The 18,803-nt window shown below is 39.6% G+C and overlaps 1 protein-coding gene and 1 long non-coding RNA gene across 2 annotated transcripts; both read left to right on the forward strand.

The window, feature by feature from the left end:
- Nucleotides 1-902: 902 nt before the first annotated feature.
- Nucleotides 903-18,331, forward strand: LOC141371732 (uncharacterized). Its single transcript, XR_012376911.1, has 3 exons — nucleotides 903-974; nucleotides 12,011-12,115; nucleotides 18,282-18,331. It is a non-coding gene; the product is annotated as an uncharacterized lncRNA (long non-coding RNA).
- Nucleotides 14,684-15,755, forward strand: LOC112819674 (ribosome production factor 2 homolog). Its single transcript, XM_025866603.1, has 2 exons — nucleotides 14,684-15,370; nucleotides 15,576-15,755. Exons 1-2 carry the CDS (start codon nucleotides 14,684-14,686, stop codon nucleotides 15,753-15,755), a joined length of 867 nt encoding a protein of 288 aa, XP_025722388.1.
- Nucleotides 18,332-18,803: the final 472 nt, after the last annotated feature.

Here is an 18,803-nt window from a genome sequence, read left to right on the forward strand (position 1 = left end):
ACTCACTTTTGTCTACTTTCCAAAACAATTCCTTATTTGGTGAAAATGCCAGGAAAAACACCAAAGTAAAAAGAATGCACATGATTTTATAGCATTTGGCCAAAGTTTATGACTTGACCAGTTGCTTGATGATCAAATCTAAGCACACTCAACTCTAAAAGAAATACACTTTTACTTCCAATATACATTTATAATTGGGAAATGAAGCATGATATACAATCCTCTTCTGGGAAAAACAACCAGCTCTACTTTGTAGAATCCTAAAACATTCAAGCTGGAAGTAACCACAATAATGATTCTCTCCAGTCCCTCAATAACATGAAGAAAATTAGGATACCCAGGGCTGTCCTGACTTTAGCACTAGAAGTCCCACGTGCCAGGAAACCCCTCAATTCTGAGATGGTTGGTCACCCTAACGTTAGATCTAGATTTCTGGTCTTCCAATTACTGACTCAGTGATGTTTGTCTCACACATCTTTGTTTTTACTGAGATCCTAATTGTTCTACTATTTGGAACAGCTTGTAAATAAGTTTAAGTGCTAATTGTGCATTCCTTATAGATTTAAGGAATGAAATAAAAATGTTGGTTTTGGTTTCTCCATACAGTTTTTAAAGAATCATTCCCATGGGAGACACACCCTAAATACTATTTCACTTCGTTCTCTCTCCTGTCTCTCTTTTTATTCCTGGAAAGATGTAGATTGTGTTGTTATGCATGGCTTAGGCTGATAAATCAAATCAGTAGACATTTCAAATAAACAAACAAAATGAATTTGAGAGGTTATAAGTGTTTGCAAGTGTCACCGTGGAGACCAGAGAATGGATTGTTACCATGGAGACTTGCATAAACACTGCCTGTAAGGATTTCCATGTGGAATCAGATGTAGAAGAGATTTGGGAAGGAGGATATATAAATGGAGCTGGCAAAAAATATGGCTGGAGTGAGTTGTGTAAGAAGACTGGGGGATGCTAAAGTAAGTGGACAGTTTGAAATGTTACTGCACTCACCATTGCTCTATCAGTGAACAAGAAAAAACCTTCAGGGAAAAATCCCCGCATCCGACAATACTACAGAATTGGAGGTGGTTTCCAATCACCCTTTGACTCTATTGTTCACACTGGCTATCTGTCACTGTCATTATAACTAGTTCTATACAGGTGTGATGTGATCATAATGATAGCTAGACTTTATCAAGTTTTGCCACATCGGTGGGGCTGTGATAAACATTTTATGGTTATTATCACATTGAATCTGAACATTTAGAAGGGAATGTAAATATCCCCATTTTACCAGTGGAGAAAATGAGGCATAGAGAAGGTCATACAGCTGAAACATAGGGAAGGTGGGATTCATATGAGGCAGACTGGTGGCAGAGTCCCTGTTTGGAAATACTGATCTTCTCTGATGAAAGAAGATACTGTCCTTGCCTTTGAGGCACTTTAAATCTAAATAAGGAAACAAACATAGTAAGAAAGAATAACACGAGGCCAACAATATGTATTTCCAGTACTTAGACATATTCTGGTAATTATTTAATTACAGGGTAATGTCCACCATGAATCTTACCCTTTTTCCTCTTTTCTCTGCAGTTATTATTTCACTGGGGCTCTTAGTTGCAGAGAACAGAATCCACATTAGCTGACTAAAAGAGAAAAAGAATATAATAAAGGGTATCCGTTTACTCATGAGATATCTGGGAGGGCCAGAGAGTCATACTTGAAAGCTACAAAACTCAAATTATACCCTCTTCCTATTTCCGAGTTACTAGGTGTTTATTTATTTTTACTTTTTTTAAGTTTTTATTTAAATTCCAGTTCGTGAACATACAGTATAATATTAGTTTCAGGCATACAATATAGTGACTCAACAATTCCATCCATCACCTGGTGCTCATCACAACAAGTGGGCTCCTTAATCCCCATCACATATTTCACCCATCCCCCACCCTCCTTCCCTCTGGTAACCATCAGTTTGTTTTCTATAGTTAAGAGTCTGTTTCTTGGTTTGGCACTATCTTTTTTCTTTTCCTTTGTTCATTTGTTTTATAAATTCCACATATGAATGAAATCATATGGTATTTGTCTTTCTCTGACTGACATATTTTGCTTAGTATAATACAGTCTAGCTCCATCCATGTCATTCCCAACGGCAAGATCTCATTCTTTTTTATGGCTGAGTAATATTCCATTGTGTATATATACCACATCTTTTGTATCCATTCATCAGTCCGTGTATACTTGGGCTGTTTCCATACTTTGGCTATTATAGACAATGCTGCTGTGAACATAGGGACGCATGTATCCCTTTGAATTAGTATGTTTGTGTTCTTTGGGCAAATACCTAGTAGTGCAGTTGCTGGATGATAGGGTAGCTCTATTTTTAACTTTTTGAAGAAATTCCATACTCTTTTTCAGAGTGGCTGCTCCCCTTTGCGTTCCCACCAACAGTGTAAGAGGGTCCCCTTTCTCCACATCCTCACCAATACCTGTTTTTTCTTGTGTTGTTGGTTTTTAGCCATATCTGACAGATATCTCATTGTACTTTTGGTTTGTGTTTCCCTGATGATGGGTGATGTTGAGCGTCTTTTCATATGTCTTTTGGCCATCTGATGTCTTCTTTGGAAAAATGTTATTTATGTCTTCTGCCCATTTTTAATTGGATGATTTGTTTTTTGGGTGTTGAGTTGTATAAGTTCTTTATGTATTTTGAATACTAACCCTTTATTGGATATGTCACTTGCAAATTACTTCACCTATTCCATAGGCTGCCAATTGATTTTGTTGTTTCCTTTGCTGTGCACAGTGTTACAGGGCATTTAAATCAAATTTGTCTTCAAATGTGCATTTAAGCTTTCAGGTGAATTGACTCAAGGGCTGGACTGAGTTGGAGTAACACTGGCTTCTCTCTTTAAGCTCTAATTCTTCACAGAACACCTGTGGACAGCATCCCATGGCCAAGGTGTTCTAACTGTTACAAAGCTTTGGATCAGGGATTCCTACTGATCCTGGGAAGCTTTGTGTTGGGCCAATCAACCATCCCTGAGAAAGAGAGATTGTAAGGCTTGCCTGACAACAAGGATCAACAGAATTTATTGTAGTCTTAAAGGATGGCTCTGTCAATAATCTTGGATAAAGTCCTTTGAGTCAAATATTGTGAAAAATTCCTTTACGAATTGTTGATACACCCCATGAGAATTAACCTTTGTTTTGCACTGATAGGTACTCAGCAGACAGCAAAGTATACAGGACCTTCTTTTTCTGAGGGGAAGTAGAGGACAATGTAAAGTCCGCTGAATTTGGACAAAGAACAAAGTTGTTTGGAATATTAAATTTAAAAATATGGATGGGGGCTGGCTGGGTGGCTGTGTTGGTTAAGTGTCTGACTCTTGGTTTCCGCTCAGGTCATGATCTCTAGTTCCTGAAATTAAGCCCAGGGTTGGGCTCCTTGCTCAGTGGGGATTCTGCTGCTCTCCTGCTCCCTCTCTCTGCCACTCCCCCCACTCATGTTTTCTCTCTCTCTCCTCTCATAAATGAATAAATCTTTTCTTTTTAAGTAGGTAATCTGTTTTTAACCCTTTGGATATTGTTAGTTAGGTGAAGAAATGGTTTCCCTTTTCTCATTGATTGAAAATTTATAGCCAAATTTGAGACCCACCTCTGTTTAGCAAGTGCATAGGATTTCATGGCATGAATCTTAATACACCACACACCAAGCTTAATCTCACTTTTTAATTGTTATTTTCTCTTTCTCTCTTTTAAAAACTATTTATATCTTATCTCACCATGTTATATGCATCCTTTTGTACTTAAATGCATTTTTGGGGAAAAAAGATTGACAAAACCATTTGGTCACTCCCTGTGATATACCCCAATCATTCTTATATGGCTCCAGAAGCCCCTCCTGGTGCCCTTCTTTGAAGGCTCTGTTCTCAAGTCTCCTAAAAACCATCCTCACTTTGACCCAAGTTTTAGGCGGGCTGTGGTATTTTTTTTTTTCAGTGTAATCCGTCTGCTTTCATCTTCCAGAGATTTTTCATGATTTCTAGTCCCTAAGAGTATCCCTTTCTATTTCCCATCACTGATTTGGGTTTATTTTACTTTCTGTTTTCTTCTGCTATTTCTAGAGGTGAGAAAGGGAGGATGGAGCATGTGTTCAGTGTGCCACCTTCCCACGGAGTCCCCTATTCCCTTTTTCGTTCCAGATCTGCATTTCCAATAGGCCTCTGAACATGCACACTCAGATATGCTACAGGAGTCTCACCTCACAATGTCTGAAATAAACACTTCACCTCAACCAACTTCTGTGCGTGTGTGTGCACATACCTGTATAACCAAGAAAGAAAATGGATTGTATCCTTGCTCCTCTCCCTCTCTCTTCCTTATCATCCAATAAATGTCCAAGCCCCAATTATTCCACCTCCTAAATACTCAAATCCATCCATCCCTTGTCATCTTTTTATTGCTGTAGCATAAGAGAATCTGGTTTTATTCCTTCAGCCCAATCTCCAAACTCTATCCAAAATGAGATATCCAAAGGGCATCACCTCCCTAAAAATCCTTCCGGTTTCCAGGACCCTACAAGGTAAATCTCAACCCTTTACACGGTACCTCCTTTAGCACAGTACCGTACAGTACCTCACTTACCTCAGCACTCACTGCTCCTCAGTATTCACTCCTTTATAGTCAGCTATCCATCCTCTGTTCTTTCGTGCCTCCGTGTTTTTGTGTATATTGTTCATTCTACCTAGAATACTCTTCCTCACCTCAGCCCATCCTTCCTTCTTGCCTTCTTTCATTCTTCAGCAAATATCTGTGATGCACATACTGTGTGCGGGCACTATTCCAGGCACTGAACAAAAGAGTCATTGCCCTTATTTTAAAAATGCATTTAATTTAACAAACATTTCTGTAACACTATGTGCCAGGAACCCTTTAAAAAGTCCATGAGATTCCATTCTAGTGGGAGACACACATTAGCTGGATTAGTTCTTCAAGATTCAACTCAGAGCCTCTTGGACCTTCCTCTGAGTCTCCCAGCACATCCTGCATGGACAATTATCCAAGCATGTTGATGTGGTTGTCTCTGCTGTGGCACTCTAAGTTCCCTGAGCGGACTCTTCCTTTGATCCCATGTACAGTGTTGGGCACCTAATAAGAACTCAGTAATTGTTGATGAAACAACTGCCAAACTAACCAAATTCGCCCATGTCATTCTGCTGCTTAAAACCCTTTGATGAGTCACCACTAAAACTAAAGGCTTGTGTCCAAATTGCTTAGTTTGGCACGTAGTGCTTTGCAAGCTGGCCCCAACTTAACCTGGCCTCACCTTCCCCAGTCCCCAGTCATGCTCCTTTTGCCCTAGCGACACCAAGCTATTTCTCATGCTCCCAAAATAATGTTCTCTATAATTTCTCAAGGCCTAATATGAAATGCTCTATGTGACTTGTCAACTTGTGAACTTTCATTTGTTGTTCAGGACCAACTCAAAGACCACATATCCACATGTGTCACACATTCACCCGTGTGACTTGTCCCTCCTGTAGGCACGTATTTCACCTAGTTTCATTTATCACATTGTATTGTCATGCTCTATTTATGTGTGTCTATCTCCCCTCCCCACACACACTTATTCCATGGGCTTTGGGCTCTTCAAGGGCAAGAATTATATTTTATTAACTTTGGAATTCTCTCCAGTTTCATCTGAAACATATCTCAGCCCCTAAAACATAACAGATGATCAGATAATGTTTGATGGAAGGAATTAATGAATGGATAGGCTTCTGCAGGTTTCCCTGCCCTGTGTAGGACAACCAGAGAAGGACCAAACCTTGGCTTATACAACGTTTCTACAGGGGGTAGAATTCAAGATCTTATTCTCAAACCAAATTAGAAACCTTTACATTCAAATGCTTTATTGGCTGATCACTTGTTCTTCATTTTTCTTACTTTTCAAATGCAAAAGATTATTTGTCCTTGAAATGTTTTGTCCCATTCTAGAAGAATAGTATGTCAACCCTATTACCTACTTATTACTTTGTACACATTCCATACATAAGACAGTATTAATTTCTTGAAGGCAAATCTCTCTCATCCAATTTAAAATGCCTTTAGATAGTTGTTGGAAAGGACCATTTTAGCCTCTCTCGAGCCTATATATCAGTAAACAGGATGTTGCACAATAAAAAACAGCAATAATCAGCTGTAAAAAGCCTTTTAAAAAGTGTAACCTTTGTTTTCCCCAGGCCACGTGAACCTCAGGGTGAACTGGGTTCAGATTAATAGTAATAAAAAGTGTTGCTCTACTCTGACCCCCGCTTAGTATTATAGGATCTCACACTTTTTGCAAAACTTTCTCTTCCATTCTTAGATATTCTGAGGGACCCCAAGAAATATTTCAAATGTTTCAAAACAGCCCCAGAGGAGCCACAACTACTTGTGCACATACACGTGCCGGGCCAGGCGATGGCTGCATCTGAGACACTCAAGCTAGCTTCCCTTTCACAAATACATGCAAATACATCCGTATGTACATACAGGTTCTTATTGAAAATACCAGAGAAAACTCAAAACTTACATGCTTTCTCTTGTATTGGGAAGTTGCTCTATTTTTCTCCTCTATTATGAAATGCTGGTGGCGTAGAATTCTTCTGAAAGGATAAAACCTGGTATTCCTTCATTTATGTTGAGGAGTATCCGTTGGGATAGCTCAAAATTATAGTTATGTTTCTTAAGACAGGAGGTTATGTCATTGTAGGGAGGCAGAAGCCTGCAGGGAGGCAGTCAAGGGCTGGTGGTGAAGCTCTGTGAGGTCACCGGGACCCATTTTTCTGCTTCCCCATCCTCAACGCCCACAGGACACCACAGGACCCCAGATGGGAGCCTCAGACACTGTAACTACATTCCAGCCAGCAGGAAAGGTGACGGACAGAGAAGGACGCGCCCTTTCTCCTTGAGGACACTTTACACACACAGAAGTTCCATTTACCTTCTATGGGCCAGAACTCAGCCACAATGCCCCATTTAGCTACAAAAGAAGCCAGGAAATGTGGTCTGTATTACAAGTATCCAGGTCTTCAGCTAAATCAGCAGTACTCTAGCAAAAAAGAAGTCAGGAATATGTATTTTGGGACAGCTAGGAGTCTCTAAGAAAGACATGGGTTTATTTTGTCTCCTCTATTTATGGATTTAGACTGGTACATGGAAGAGGAACAGATCATTGAATTGCTTACGCCATCCACGCCAGTGTGTGGCAGGTACACCTACTGGTAATTTAATTCATGTTCCATTCTCACTGCTGTTAATACATTTTCCTTTCCCATCCTGAAAAGTTAGCTTAGCTTTTTGTCTCCAGGACTAACAGACTCTTGTGCTGAAGAGCCAAGAGCAGAAGTGGCAGGTCAACTCAGCCTGGAGTTTTGTTTTCAACATGTTTGTTTTCAACACGTTTAACTCATGGAAACAATAGTGGCAAAGTATCTGAAAGAGGAAGCTGGTTCCCAAGCTTAGGGCTTAGGGAAAGCAAAATGGGATCAATCTGAGGAGGAGAGAGGCATTAATATGTCCTTGGAGCTGAAGGGGTCAGGGCTTTAGCCATTCAACTGTGGGGACCAGAAGCATGTTCGTTCATAGCTCTCTGGGACACGCACACATCCTACATGAGAATGACCATGTGCTGTGGCTCAGGCAGTCAGTTGTGGGTCCTGAAGCACCTCCCCACCTTAGAAACATTTCCTATGCTCAAGCTGCCCATTTCCCAGAGAATCCAATAGTAGGGCCTCCTTTCCCTATATTCTGAACTTACAAGTCAACTGAGACTATAATTTCACCCTAGAGAAGTAGAGGCAGCTCCCCAAAATGAGATCAAGGGTGAATTTTCCACCACCACAGGCAGATTTAAGCTTGGGGAGATTCTTCTTATATTCCAACATAGTGTTTTTTAAACCCGTGTATTACTAATATTTATTCCTGCTACAAAGCGTAGAGCTGGAGGTAGAACTCAGCCTTCCTGGGCATTAACCTTGTGGTATTCTTGGGTAGCTTAGCTGTCTCTGAGGACCAAGGTTAGAAGTAAGTTGGAACAATATTGATCACTGAAGAGTGATTCATCCTGATTCCTCATCTGGCTTCCTTGGCTCGTCACTTGTTCTGTGTTCCTACATTGATTTAATCCTACATAGTCACTTTGTAGGTTATAAACTCCTTGAGGGCAGGTACTCAGTCTATTCTAGGATGGACCACATGTATGTTACATTGCTCACACAGCCTGTCTTTTTATCCACCTTTGTCAGATCATCAGTACTGAAATAAATGAGCCAGGATTTTTTTTTTTTATTTGAGCTGGATCACTCAGAAATCAGACCCAGGGAGGAGCTCTCCCCTTGACAAAGTTGTGGATGGTGGGGGAGGGGGTTACTTTCTACTGGTACTTACCATGGTTCTTTCCCCGAATCTGGGGCTTGTTACAGATTTATATGCCAGAACCAAGTCTCCAAGAGAGACTCAAGGTGCTATAACCAGCGATGTTGATGATTTAGTAGATAATGTTCTTTTTTCTGAACTTCAAATGAAACCAGCGGGTTATGAGGAACCATCCTTCAGCTGAGTCATAAAAACAAGCTCCTGCCCTCTTACAGTTAAAAATTCATGAAGCATTTCAAAACGCTATTGAGAATCAGGCTTGGTTACCTTCTTTCCCTTCCCTCGTTATTTATATGATTAAATACCTCTGGCGGCTTTCACTTTTGCCTATGACTTATAATCTGATGTTTCTGATTAATCAAGAATATGTGCTGGGCCTGGTTACCACTTGGTTAAACTAAAGAAAAATATAAGCATTACAGGGAACCAAGCGATAAAACAAAATACAAATGTCAGTTAGTTTTACTCTGCTTTGCTACAAAGTTTGGCAAGCTTTGAATGTTTGCATGCCAAGGTTGTCTCCCAAAGGTAGATAAACATAACTGCTAACATGACGCTGGTGACATTTGTCAGCTACTGTTTTTACTTCCCTGTGGTGGTTTTCTCAACCAGAGGGAACTTTGGTTCCAGGAGAAAGGGTGAGAAAGTGGCAAGTGCCCCCCCTGACAATGAAAACTGTGTCTCCTAATTGGCTCCCAAGCCATAGGTTGCTGGTGTCTGCATTAGTATCTCATAACTGGGTTTCAGTTGAAGAGCCAAGAGCGGAAGTGGCAGGTCAACTCAGCCTGGAGTTTTGAGTTTTGCAACTGCCATATTCTCTAAAATGGCATTGCTTTTGCTACTAGAAATTTGAAAAAAAAAGTCCATCAAAATACTTCCCTGTTTCATATTATTGGAAGTAAGATGGGAACCTCACTTTTTCAGGATTGTTGATATCCAATAACTTTCTGCCTTTTCGCAGGAAAAAAAAAATTCATGAAGCATTTTCAAAAAGCTCTTGAGACAGCATGCCAGACCCCAACTTTCTCAGCTCCTTGGCCCTGATTCAGAGGATCTAACCTGTGGGGAATCCTGTGGGTATTCTAACCTTGTCCCTGCTCCCAATGCTCATGGAAGAGTTCAGTAAATCTCTATGGTCTGTTTTGTGTGCAGTGCTGACTCCTCCCTCCACAGCAGGCTCACAAGTGGTACAAGGCAAATGGCAGAACCTTTCAGAAAACCTAGAGTTGTCATTCACAATGATAATAATAGTAATAGTGAAGATCATGATGATGATACCGCCTCCCTTCTGTCACCTCTCTCAGGAAAGCAAAGAAGCTTCTTTCCCAGAAGTCTCTGGTGATCATCTCAGGTCTCAATGGAATGAATTAGGTCAAAAACCTGCCTTGGAACCAGAAACCACATCCAGATGGTGGGACAGTGCTGATTAGATTAGGCCTGAGCCAGGAGCCCCACACCTACAGCCAGAGGGATATTGAGCCAGACATGTATAGAGCTTCACCCAAAGTACACAGTCCTTGCAGGGGTGGGTAGGCAAACCCAAACAAGATGGGGCAGTTGCCAAGAGAAGGGGGATGGACGATACAAGTCGGCCGCAACAGCCCCAGCAACTAACAATAGCCATTTACTGAGCTCTCATTTCGTATGGTTACAATTCTAAGAACATTTTCCTTTAATCCTCAGCAAAAAAATCCATAGAAGTTCCAATTTTATGCACAATTTTCAGATGAGAAAATGGAAGCTCACAGAGGCTAAGTGACTTGTTAAAGTCACACAGCCAGGAAGTGGCAGAGTTGGCATTCGAATCTAGGTGGTCAGACTTCAAAGCTCAAGCTGATTCATTCTCCTCATTAGGAAGCGTCTCTCAGCTGAGCCAGAGCACGCTGAGGGAGGCAGGTGTCATCTTGGGCTTCAGAGACCGATGAAGCTGCAGAGCCTGAGCCAGTTAATTAGCACGGCTTCCTCCCCTCCGGTGGTTCTGTGCTGTCAACTGTTGACCCCCTCTGCCGGGCCACCCTGCTTCCCTTTGCATCACCTCCCCTGATACCAGAGGAATCACCACACCAGATATGTACTTTTACTTCAAAAACTGGGTAAAATGATTATTTCTAAGAATTCTTCCCCTAAAATGAATCACTATAGCATATTAAGATAGTCTTTTCCTGTGATAGTTAATAGCATCTGTAAGGTTAGTCCAAGAGATTATTTCTAGTACCAAGAGATAATAGAAGGCACGTGTGGTGGTGACTAGACCAGGCAAAATATCGCATCCATAGTCATTAATAATCTCTTCTGTCTGTCAGTTCTCGGGCCTTCATTCTCTGCATAACCAGTTTTGTGTTTCTCTTTCTTCCCCAAAGAAGTGGGTGTTGGGAATCAGCCAAGAATCTGTGGCAGGACAATTGATAACCACCTGATGAATATGGCTCTTCCTGACAGTGAGATCCTCTAGATCTGTCTGATCTATTTCATGACATTTTATTTGGCAGGTTTAAAGGAGTGAAATATAGAAAGCTGTCTGGGTTTAGCAGGGAAAGTCTTACCTCTTTATTATTCCTGTGTTCTCAGGTGGTGTCACAATCCATAATTCATTTCAAACTAACCTTCATGACCTACATTGAAAAAAACACATTAATTTCATAAAGTTGGGTCAAGTAAGGATAAAAGGGGAAGACAAAGAAAATTTATTCGGAGTAATAAGCCTATAGATGATTAAGTGTCCTTCAGGAAATGATATACGCCAGTTAAAAGGCACTCATATTGTTTTCTGGACTAAACTATTTTTGTAAGTATTACAGTCATATATTTTAATTGAACATTTTTAGGTTCCCATTAAGTTTGAAAAATGAAATAAGCAATGAGGAGTTGCTACAGTACTTTTGAGATCCTTTAAGGTAACCTGCAGATGATTATAAATAAAGAAGCTTTTTGAGATTTTAGTATTCATTTGAAACTGCATCTATCCATTCTACACATATTTATTACATTCCTCCTATGCGTCAAGCACTATCTTAGTGCTAGAAAAGCAGTGATAAATACACAACACAGCTCCTATCACTGTGGGCCTCACCATCTAATAAGAAGATTTAAAAAAATTACTAATGTCAAATTTGAAAAGTTCCATGAGGATTGATAATAGCATACTTAGAGACAGAATAACAACGTGGGAAGGAGGGAGCAACTTTATGCAGGGTAATTACAGAAGGCTTCTCTGAGGAAACATATGAAGGCAGGTCTAAGGATGAGAAGAAAGTAGGCGTGCAGATAGAGAGGAGAACAGTACTCCGGGAAGAGAACATGAAAAAGTCCTGCAGATGGAAAGAGCCCTCTACCAAGATAAGGAAGCCTGAGCAGGGGAAAGAAGTGGGAGAGGAGGGATACTGGAAACCAACATTTGAAGTATCTGTGAAATAATAGAGAGTTCGAGCAGGAAATTGGATAAAAAGCCTGGAGTCCAGAAGCAAGGTCAGGGAGGGAAATACAAATTAGGGACCGATCTGCAGGTAGATGGACATTTTTAAATGATACAGTGGATAAGGTTGTCTAGAAAAAGAGTGTAAAGAGAAACTCTATTGTTGTGTTGTCAAAACAGGAAAGGAGCCAGCAGAACGGTCAGCCCAGCAGAAGGAGAACTGAGAAGGAAATATCATGGAAGCCAAAAGAAAGGAGAGAGTGCCTGGTTAAGGACGGTGGAATGGTGAGCACATACCTTTCTCCCTTTCTATACCAAGACCACAGGAAATGATAGCAACTAAAATTTTTCAAAGCCATAGACCCACAACAACAAAGAAACCAGGAAGAGCCATCGCTGGCTTGATTTCAATGATTGCTTGAGAACGGAAGGCAGACAGAGGAGTGACTGAGTGTGACTGAGGAAGCCACAGCTTGGAGAACACATAGCAGAAAGGGTTAAGGAGAGACCTCATCTACCATGCAGATCCGGGAACAGCCCAGGATATACCAGGGGTGAGAGGGAATTGAAGTGAGACTTGGGGCTGAACACAGAGTGATTGAAAGGAAGTAAACATATCTGTTGCTATCCACCGGCGTCACTCCTGCATTCTCAATCTCTGAAGGGAAAAAACAAAATCACCTCTATAGAAATCAAAGGCCTACATTCTCCAGCTTCTAGAATTTACCTACATAAATAATGTCTGCTTTCCTAATAAGCACCTTAATCTTAATCCAAATCTGAACATGCAAACTGATAAGGCCTGCCCATGTATCCAAAGCACCCAATTAACTTTTTATTGCCCCATTCTTAAATATGAATAGACAATTAAAGTTAGGGTTTTTTTTAAAGAAAGTCTCTAACATGAAAAATAAGAGAGATCAAGATGAATCAATGGTAAAAATGACACTGGAGGAAGTGAAAATTTAATATATGAGATAAAAAAAGATTCAAAAGCTTCATATTGTATCAGAGAGATTTGAGAAAACATTATATCCTAACACAAAAAAAAGGTTGCTAGGGGAAAAGGAACAATCAAACCATAGGAAAGATGTCTTGAATAAAGAAGTACCAAAATAAAAAGATTCAATAGAAGGATTACAAACCAAAATGGGAAAAACAGAAATTAGAACAAAGGCCAAAGAGATGGAAAATAGTATTTACAAATAAAATTAGAAACGTAAAAATAAAACTAAAGAATCCATCAAGGTATTTCAACAACTGACTAATGCAAGTCCCAGAAAACAAATGATAGAGAATACATGATCAAAGAAATAATGCAAGGATATTTCAAACAAACTGAGGGACATGATTATAGACTTAAAGAGTCTACTGAGGGCTTGGTACCATGAGTGAAAAAAAAAAAAAGACCCAGAGTGAGGCAGATCTTGTTGAAACTTAGAAACACCAAGGATACAAACATGATCTGAAATGCTCTCATAATGTGGGTGCAGAGGAAACAACTTATAAAAAAAAAAAAAAAAAAAACCCAGAATCGCCTTTCTCATCAGACTTTGCAGTAGCAACATTAATTACTAGAAGACAATGGAGCAACGTGAAGTTTTAAGGGGAAATGATTTTTAAACTATAACTCCATATCTAACTAAACCATCATGTGCGAAGATAGAATTAAGACACTTTATATATGCAAGGACTCAGAAAAAAATATACCTCTCATATAACTATCTTTGTGTTGTAATAAAACAAGGGGGTAAATGACACCAAAAGACAACATGGGATCCAGAAAACAGGAGCTCTAACCCCCAACTATGAAAAGAAGTCTCAGGATTTTTGCCCAGAGTGAATTAAGTCCGAGGGTCCTCAGAGGAAAGTCTCCAGGACCAGACTAGATTGATGATTCTCAAATTGGGCTCCACACGTCCCTGGTGAACACAGAAACCTTTTAGGGAAATCTGTGAAATCACAGCTATTTTCATAATAATCCTAAGATACAATATGCCTTTCTCATGTCTTTGACATTTGCACTGATTATGCATAAGCAGTGGTGGTTAAAATTGCTGACACTTTAGCCATGAATCAACACAGCGGTACCAACCTGTACTTGGTACCTACTAGGCACTAAATTCTTCTCTGCCTTAAACTCTGCCCAAAAAAGAAGGAAAAAAGCCACTTTTTATTTAAGAACGTCATTGAGGAAGCAGCAAAAATTAATTTTATTCATCTTGATCCTCAAGTCTTTTTAATATTCTGTGTATCAGAACAAGGGTGTATAATCCTCTGTCTACCTCAGTATGAAGGTGTTCTTGGTGTGAAACAACTATGCACCTCTTTCAGCTGTGAGCTGAATTAGATGTGTTTGCCGTGGAACACCATTTTTACTTGACTTAATAACCAACAGGCGAACTATGGTTATTCGAACTTGGAGGTTGGGCAGACATTTCCTAAGATAAATGAAATGAGCCTGTCACGTCAAAGAAAACAACAGACAGTTTGTATTGCCACTGACAAAATACAAACTTTCAAGGAGAAATGAGATTTTGGTAAACTTGTATCTACTACTATCAGCCTGACAGATTCCCAGTACTTAAAAGACTCCTAATGAGATCAGTGGTGATATTAACAAATGTTATTTTTTTATATTGTAACATCAAATGTATCAACATTTGGAAAATCTTCATAATTCTTTGAATCAACATTTTCTAAATAACTAATGCATGATGTTACAACATCAGACATGAGCAAAGAGCTCTTCAAAGTATAGCGGTATCAATAGATATTAAAGTAACAGAGTACCAAAACTTCAATGATATGGCGCCGTGCGCGTGCGTTCCCGGGGTTCGCGTTGCGGTAGCCATGGACTTTTTGGATCGAGTTGTAAAGCCCAAAACGAAAAGAGCCAAGAGATTCCTTGAGAAGAGAGAACCGAAACTCAGTGAAAATATTAAAAATGCCATGCTGATTAAAGGGGGAAATGCAAATTCAATGGTGACACAAGTACTTAAAGATGTGTATGCACTGAAAAAACCGTACGGAGTTCTGTATAAAAAGAAAAACATTACAAGACCATTTGAGGATCAGACATCATTGGAATTCTTATCAAAGAAGTCAAATTGTTCTTTATTTATGTTTGGCTCCCATAATAAGCGGCCAAATAATCTAGTAATAGGTCGTATGTATGACTACCATGTGCTGGATATGATTGAGTTGGGTATCGAGAAGTTTGTCTCTCTAAAAGATATTAAGAATAGTAAATGTCCTGAGGGAACAAAACCCATGTTAATATTTGCTGGTTATGATTTTGATGTAACAGAAGACTACAGAAGGCTAAAAAGTCTTCTTATTGATTTCTTCAGAGGCCCCACAGTACCAAATATCCGCCTGGCTGGTGTAGAGTATGTTCTGCACTTCACTGCATTGAATGGGAAGATTTACTTTCGAAGTTATAAACTGCTGTTGAAGAAATCTGGTTGTAGAACACCAAGGATTGAATTGGAAGAGATAGGGCCCTCGTTAGATCTGGTTCTGAGGAGCACACATCTGGCATCAGATGATCTTTTTTTTTTTTAAGATTTTATTTATTTATTTGAGAGAGAGAGAATGAGAGACAGAGAGCACGAGAGGGAAGAGGATCAGAGGGAGAAGCAGACTCCCCGCTGAGCAGGGAGCCCGATGTGGGACTCGATCCCGGGACTCCAGGATCATGACCTGAGCCAAAGGCAGTCGCTTAACCAACTGAGCCACCCAGGCGCCCCTGGCATCAGATGATCTTTATAAATTATCTATGAAAATGCCAAAAGTGCTCAAGCCAAAGAAGAAGAAAAACGTCTCCCATCATACTTTTGGTACAACTTATGGAAGGATTCATATGCAGAAGCAAGGCCTAAGCAAACTACAAACCAGGAAAATGAAAGGGTTGAAGAAGTGACCTGCAGAAAGGATAACAGAAGACCAAGAGAAAAAAAATCAAAGAGAATTAAAAAAAACTGATGGAACTTAAAAAAAAAAAAACTTCAATGATACAATGTCAGATCCACATTACAATTAACTTTTAAGAAATGTTGTTTGCCCTTTTTTGGTAAAGTATAAAAGAAAATATTCACAATGGGAATTATTAGTTCTTCAAGTGAACAAATATTTACAAAGTCATGGTAATGTAAGCACTTTATTGATTTGCAATTTTTAGAATCAACTTACTGGCTTCACTATTGTTACAGAACAAATGGCAAATAGCATCAACCTTGTCAATTCAACAGAGCAAGTACAGAAGGCAGAAAGGGAGAGGTAGAAGTGGGGAGAAGAGATAGAGAACAGTACAAGAACACTAATCTCCTTGCCTTACAGAATGTCAAAATATATTACCTAGAGTTGATGGAATAAGAATTTGAAAGTGTTGAATTTTACTAACCCCTATAAGAAAATAACAATTAGGAAGTGCCTGGGTGGCTCAGTCATTAAGCCTCTGTCTTCAGCTCATGTCATGATCCCAAGGTCCTGGGATTAAGCCTCCTCCCCCCGCCCCCCTTCAGGCTCCCTGCAGGAAGCCTGTTCTCCCTCTCCCCCTCCCCCTGCTTGTGTTCCCTCTCTTGCTTTGTCTCTCTCTGTCAAAAAATAAACAAAATCTTTAAAAAATAAGAAAATAACAACATAGCAAGTATAATTCTATTGAAAGAATGGAGGAGGGAGGAAAGGGAGTAATGCAAGAGAAGTAAATCCTCATTTATTATCACAAAAGCAAAGAGACGTGAAAAATTAAGAAATTTTAAAATGTCATTTAGAAATGAGCTAACTACCATAAGAAACAGCTTTTTAAAATTAGAATTTATTGCCTCTGGGGAGCAGGACAAAGCATGGGGTATGGTGGCATGGGTTGCCGGATAAAATACAGGATACTCAAAAATAAATAACAAAAGTATTTCTTTATTAAAAATATGTCCTCAATATTGGATGGGATATACTTATACTGAAAAGGTGTGTAGTTTTTCTGAAATCCAAATTTAACTGGGTGTTGAATATTTTTATTTAATCTGACAACTGTATACACTTTTTGGTTTTCATTTGTTTTTAAACAATGGCTCTTTTGCATGTTTAAATCTTTTAACCATATGTTAAATAACCCTACACTTAAAATAAGGAGGAGGAAGCAGAGGAGGAGGAAGAGAGTGGACCAACAGTTTCCAGTGCCAGTGAAAAATTGAATATATGAGTTTGTAGACATGTTTATTACATCTGGCCATGTAGAGAACAATGGTGTCTTTGATAAGAACAGATTTAGTGGAGTGTTGGAGCTGCAAGTGGACTGTTGTGGATTAATAAATGAATTAAGGAGAGGTAATTATAAAAGAGGAAAGTAAGGCATGAGATTTTAAGAAAATCTATAGATTATAGGAGTGATGAGATTTGAAGAAAATCCATGGATTACAGGAGTGATGATACATTTTTCTTTCTGTATACCCATTGCATATCTCAAAGTAATTCTTTTTGGGCTGTCATATCAAATCTGTACAACATGAAATTCTAATAATAATTGGGGATAATGCCACAGGAAGTCCCCCGCCCACCCACCCCCAAATAGCAGGGTGAGTAAGGGTCTGGCTTTCTGGTGGAGGGATGTTTGTAACAATGTGAACATTCTTTATAAAAAGGAGGGCATGAGTAAAAATATAGTGGTTTGCCATATATTTAAGTCAGATATGGGGCTGGAATGGTAATTTATAATCCCTTTCTCATTGATAAAAGTTACTAAATTAACCTGTCTTCTTTCATGAGGGCTGGAAGTCTCATACAATTTAAACATACTCACTGCTCAAATTTAGCACATAGTATGTAAAAGGCCTTAGGGAAATATAAATATGACTGAGATATGGAGTCTGCTTTCAAGGAAGAGAAGCTTTCAAGATAGTGGCTAGACTAGTCAAATTTCCCCTAACTACCAACTGGCTTGTTGGCCTCATGCCAGATTGAAAGCTACCTTTGCTGAGCTCTGTCCCACATACTCTTAACCCAACTCAGTCACCATGCCTCCCTTCTCCCAAAAGGCTCTCTCAGAACAGGATTTGAATGGGTTTCTTTAAATAAAGACATAAAACCAACCGGTCTCTTTTTCAGCAGATCATATAAAAATGTCTTAGCACATTTTTCTCTAGTTGGAAAAATATGCAAGCCATCCTCCCCCCATTTAGGCTTTCCAAGGACTCTCTCTTCCCCTTCAATTGTGCCTATGGTTTTAAAAAGCCATCTCATTTGTAATACCGGAGTCACATATGTGTACAATGAGCCATTGATGGCCTTGAGATGACAACTTCTTAAAACACTTGGTTTATTTTACTTCTGTGAGCAGCACAGGGAAAATAAAAATCACTCCCTTAACTTTACAACTCTCTAGCAAATGACTCATTTCCTCTCCAAAGAGGTTAATTTCTTCTCCTTTCTCTTTCTTCCATGTTACCTATAGACTCTGCCATCTTGGAAGTAGCAGGGAAACGAAAGAGGAGCACCAACAGGTAGATGACTTTCTCTTCCTTCATTTTGGAGGTGCCACTTCCAGAAGTAATCTGATTGTCACTGACCTTCCTTTATGTCCACCCTGATCATCTCCGCTCTTCCTCTAAAATAACTCCCAGTAGCAGCTTTCACTCTTCCAGCCCTGTCTCCCACTAGACCTCTCTCTTCTCAGCCCTTCTAGCAAGCAGAGTTTCTCTCTGTCCTTTCCCTCATCCCTCTGCAAATTCCATTCAGATCATAGAGCCTACACACAAGGCAAGCACTGATTAAACAACACTCAGCTAGAGAAAAATACTTCATAAGACAAACTAGGGTCAGCTGGTATACTTCAAACCCTCCAGTGAGTAGCTTCCTTTCAACCACAGAGGTTAGGAAGAATGGTGTCAAGTTATAGGGATGGACTTTTAACTCTTTGAAGGGACAATTACCAGTTGATTTGAAGCATTTAGGGAAGTAAGTCAGTGAATGGTAA

Source organism: Callorhinus ursinus, unplaced genomic scaffold (genome assembly GCF_003265705.2).
Source record: "Callorhinus ursinus isolate GAN/ISIS: 27379988/994484 unplaced genomic scaffold, GSC_fseal_2.0 scaffold3, whole genome shotgun sequence".
Lineage (NCBI taxonomy): Eukaryota > Metazoa > Chordata > Mammalia > Carnivora > Otariidae > Callorhinus > Callorhinus ursinus.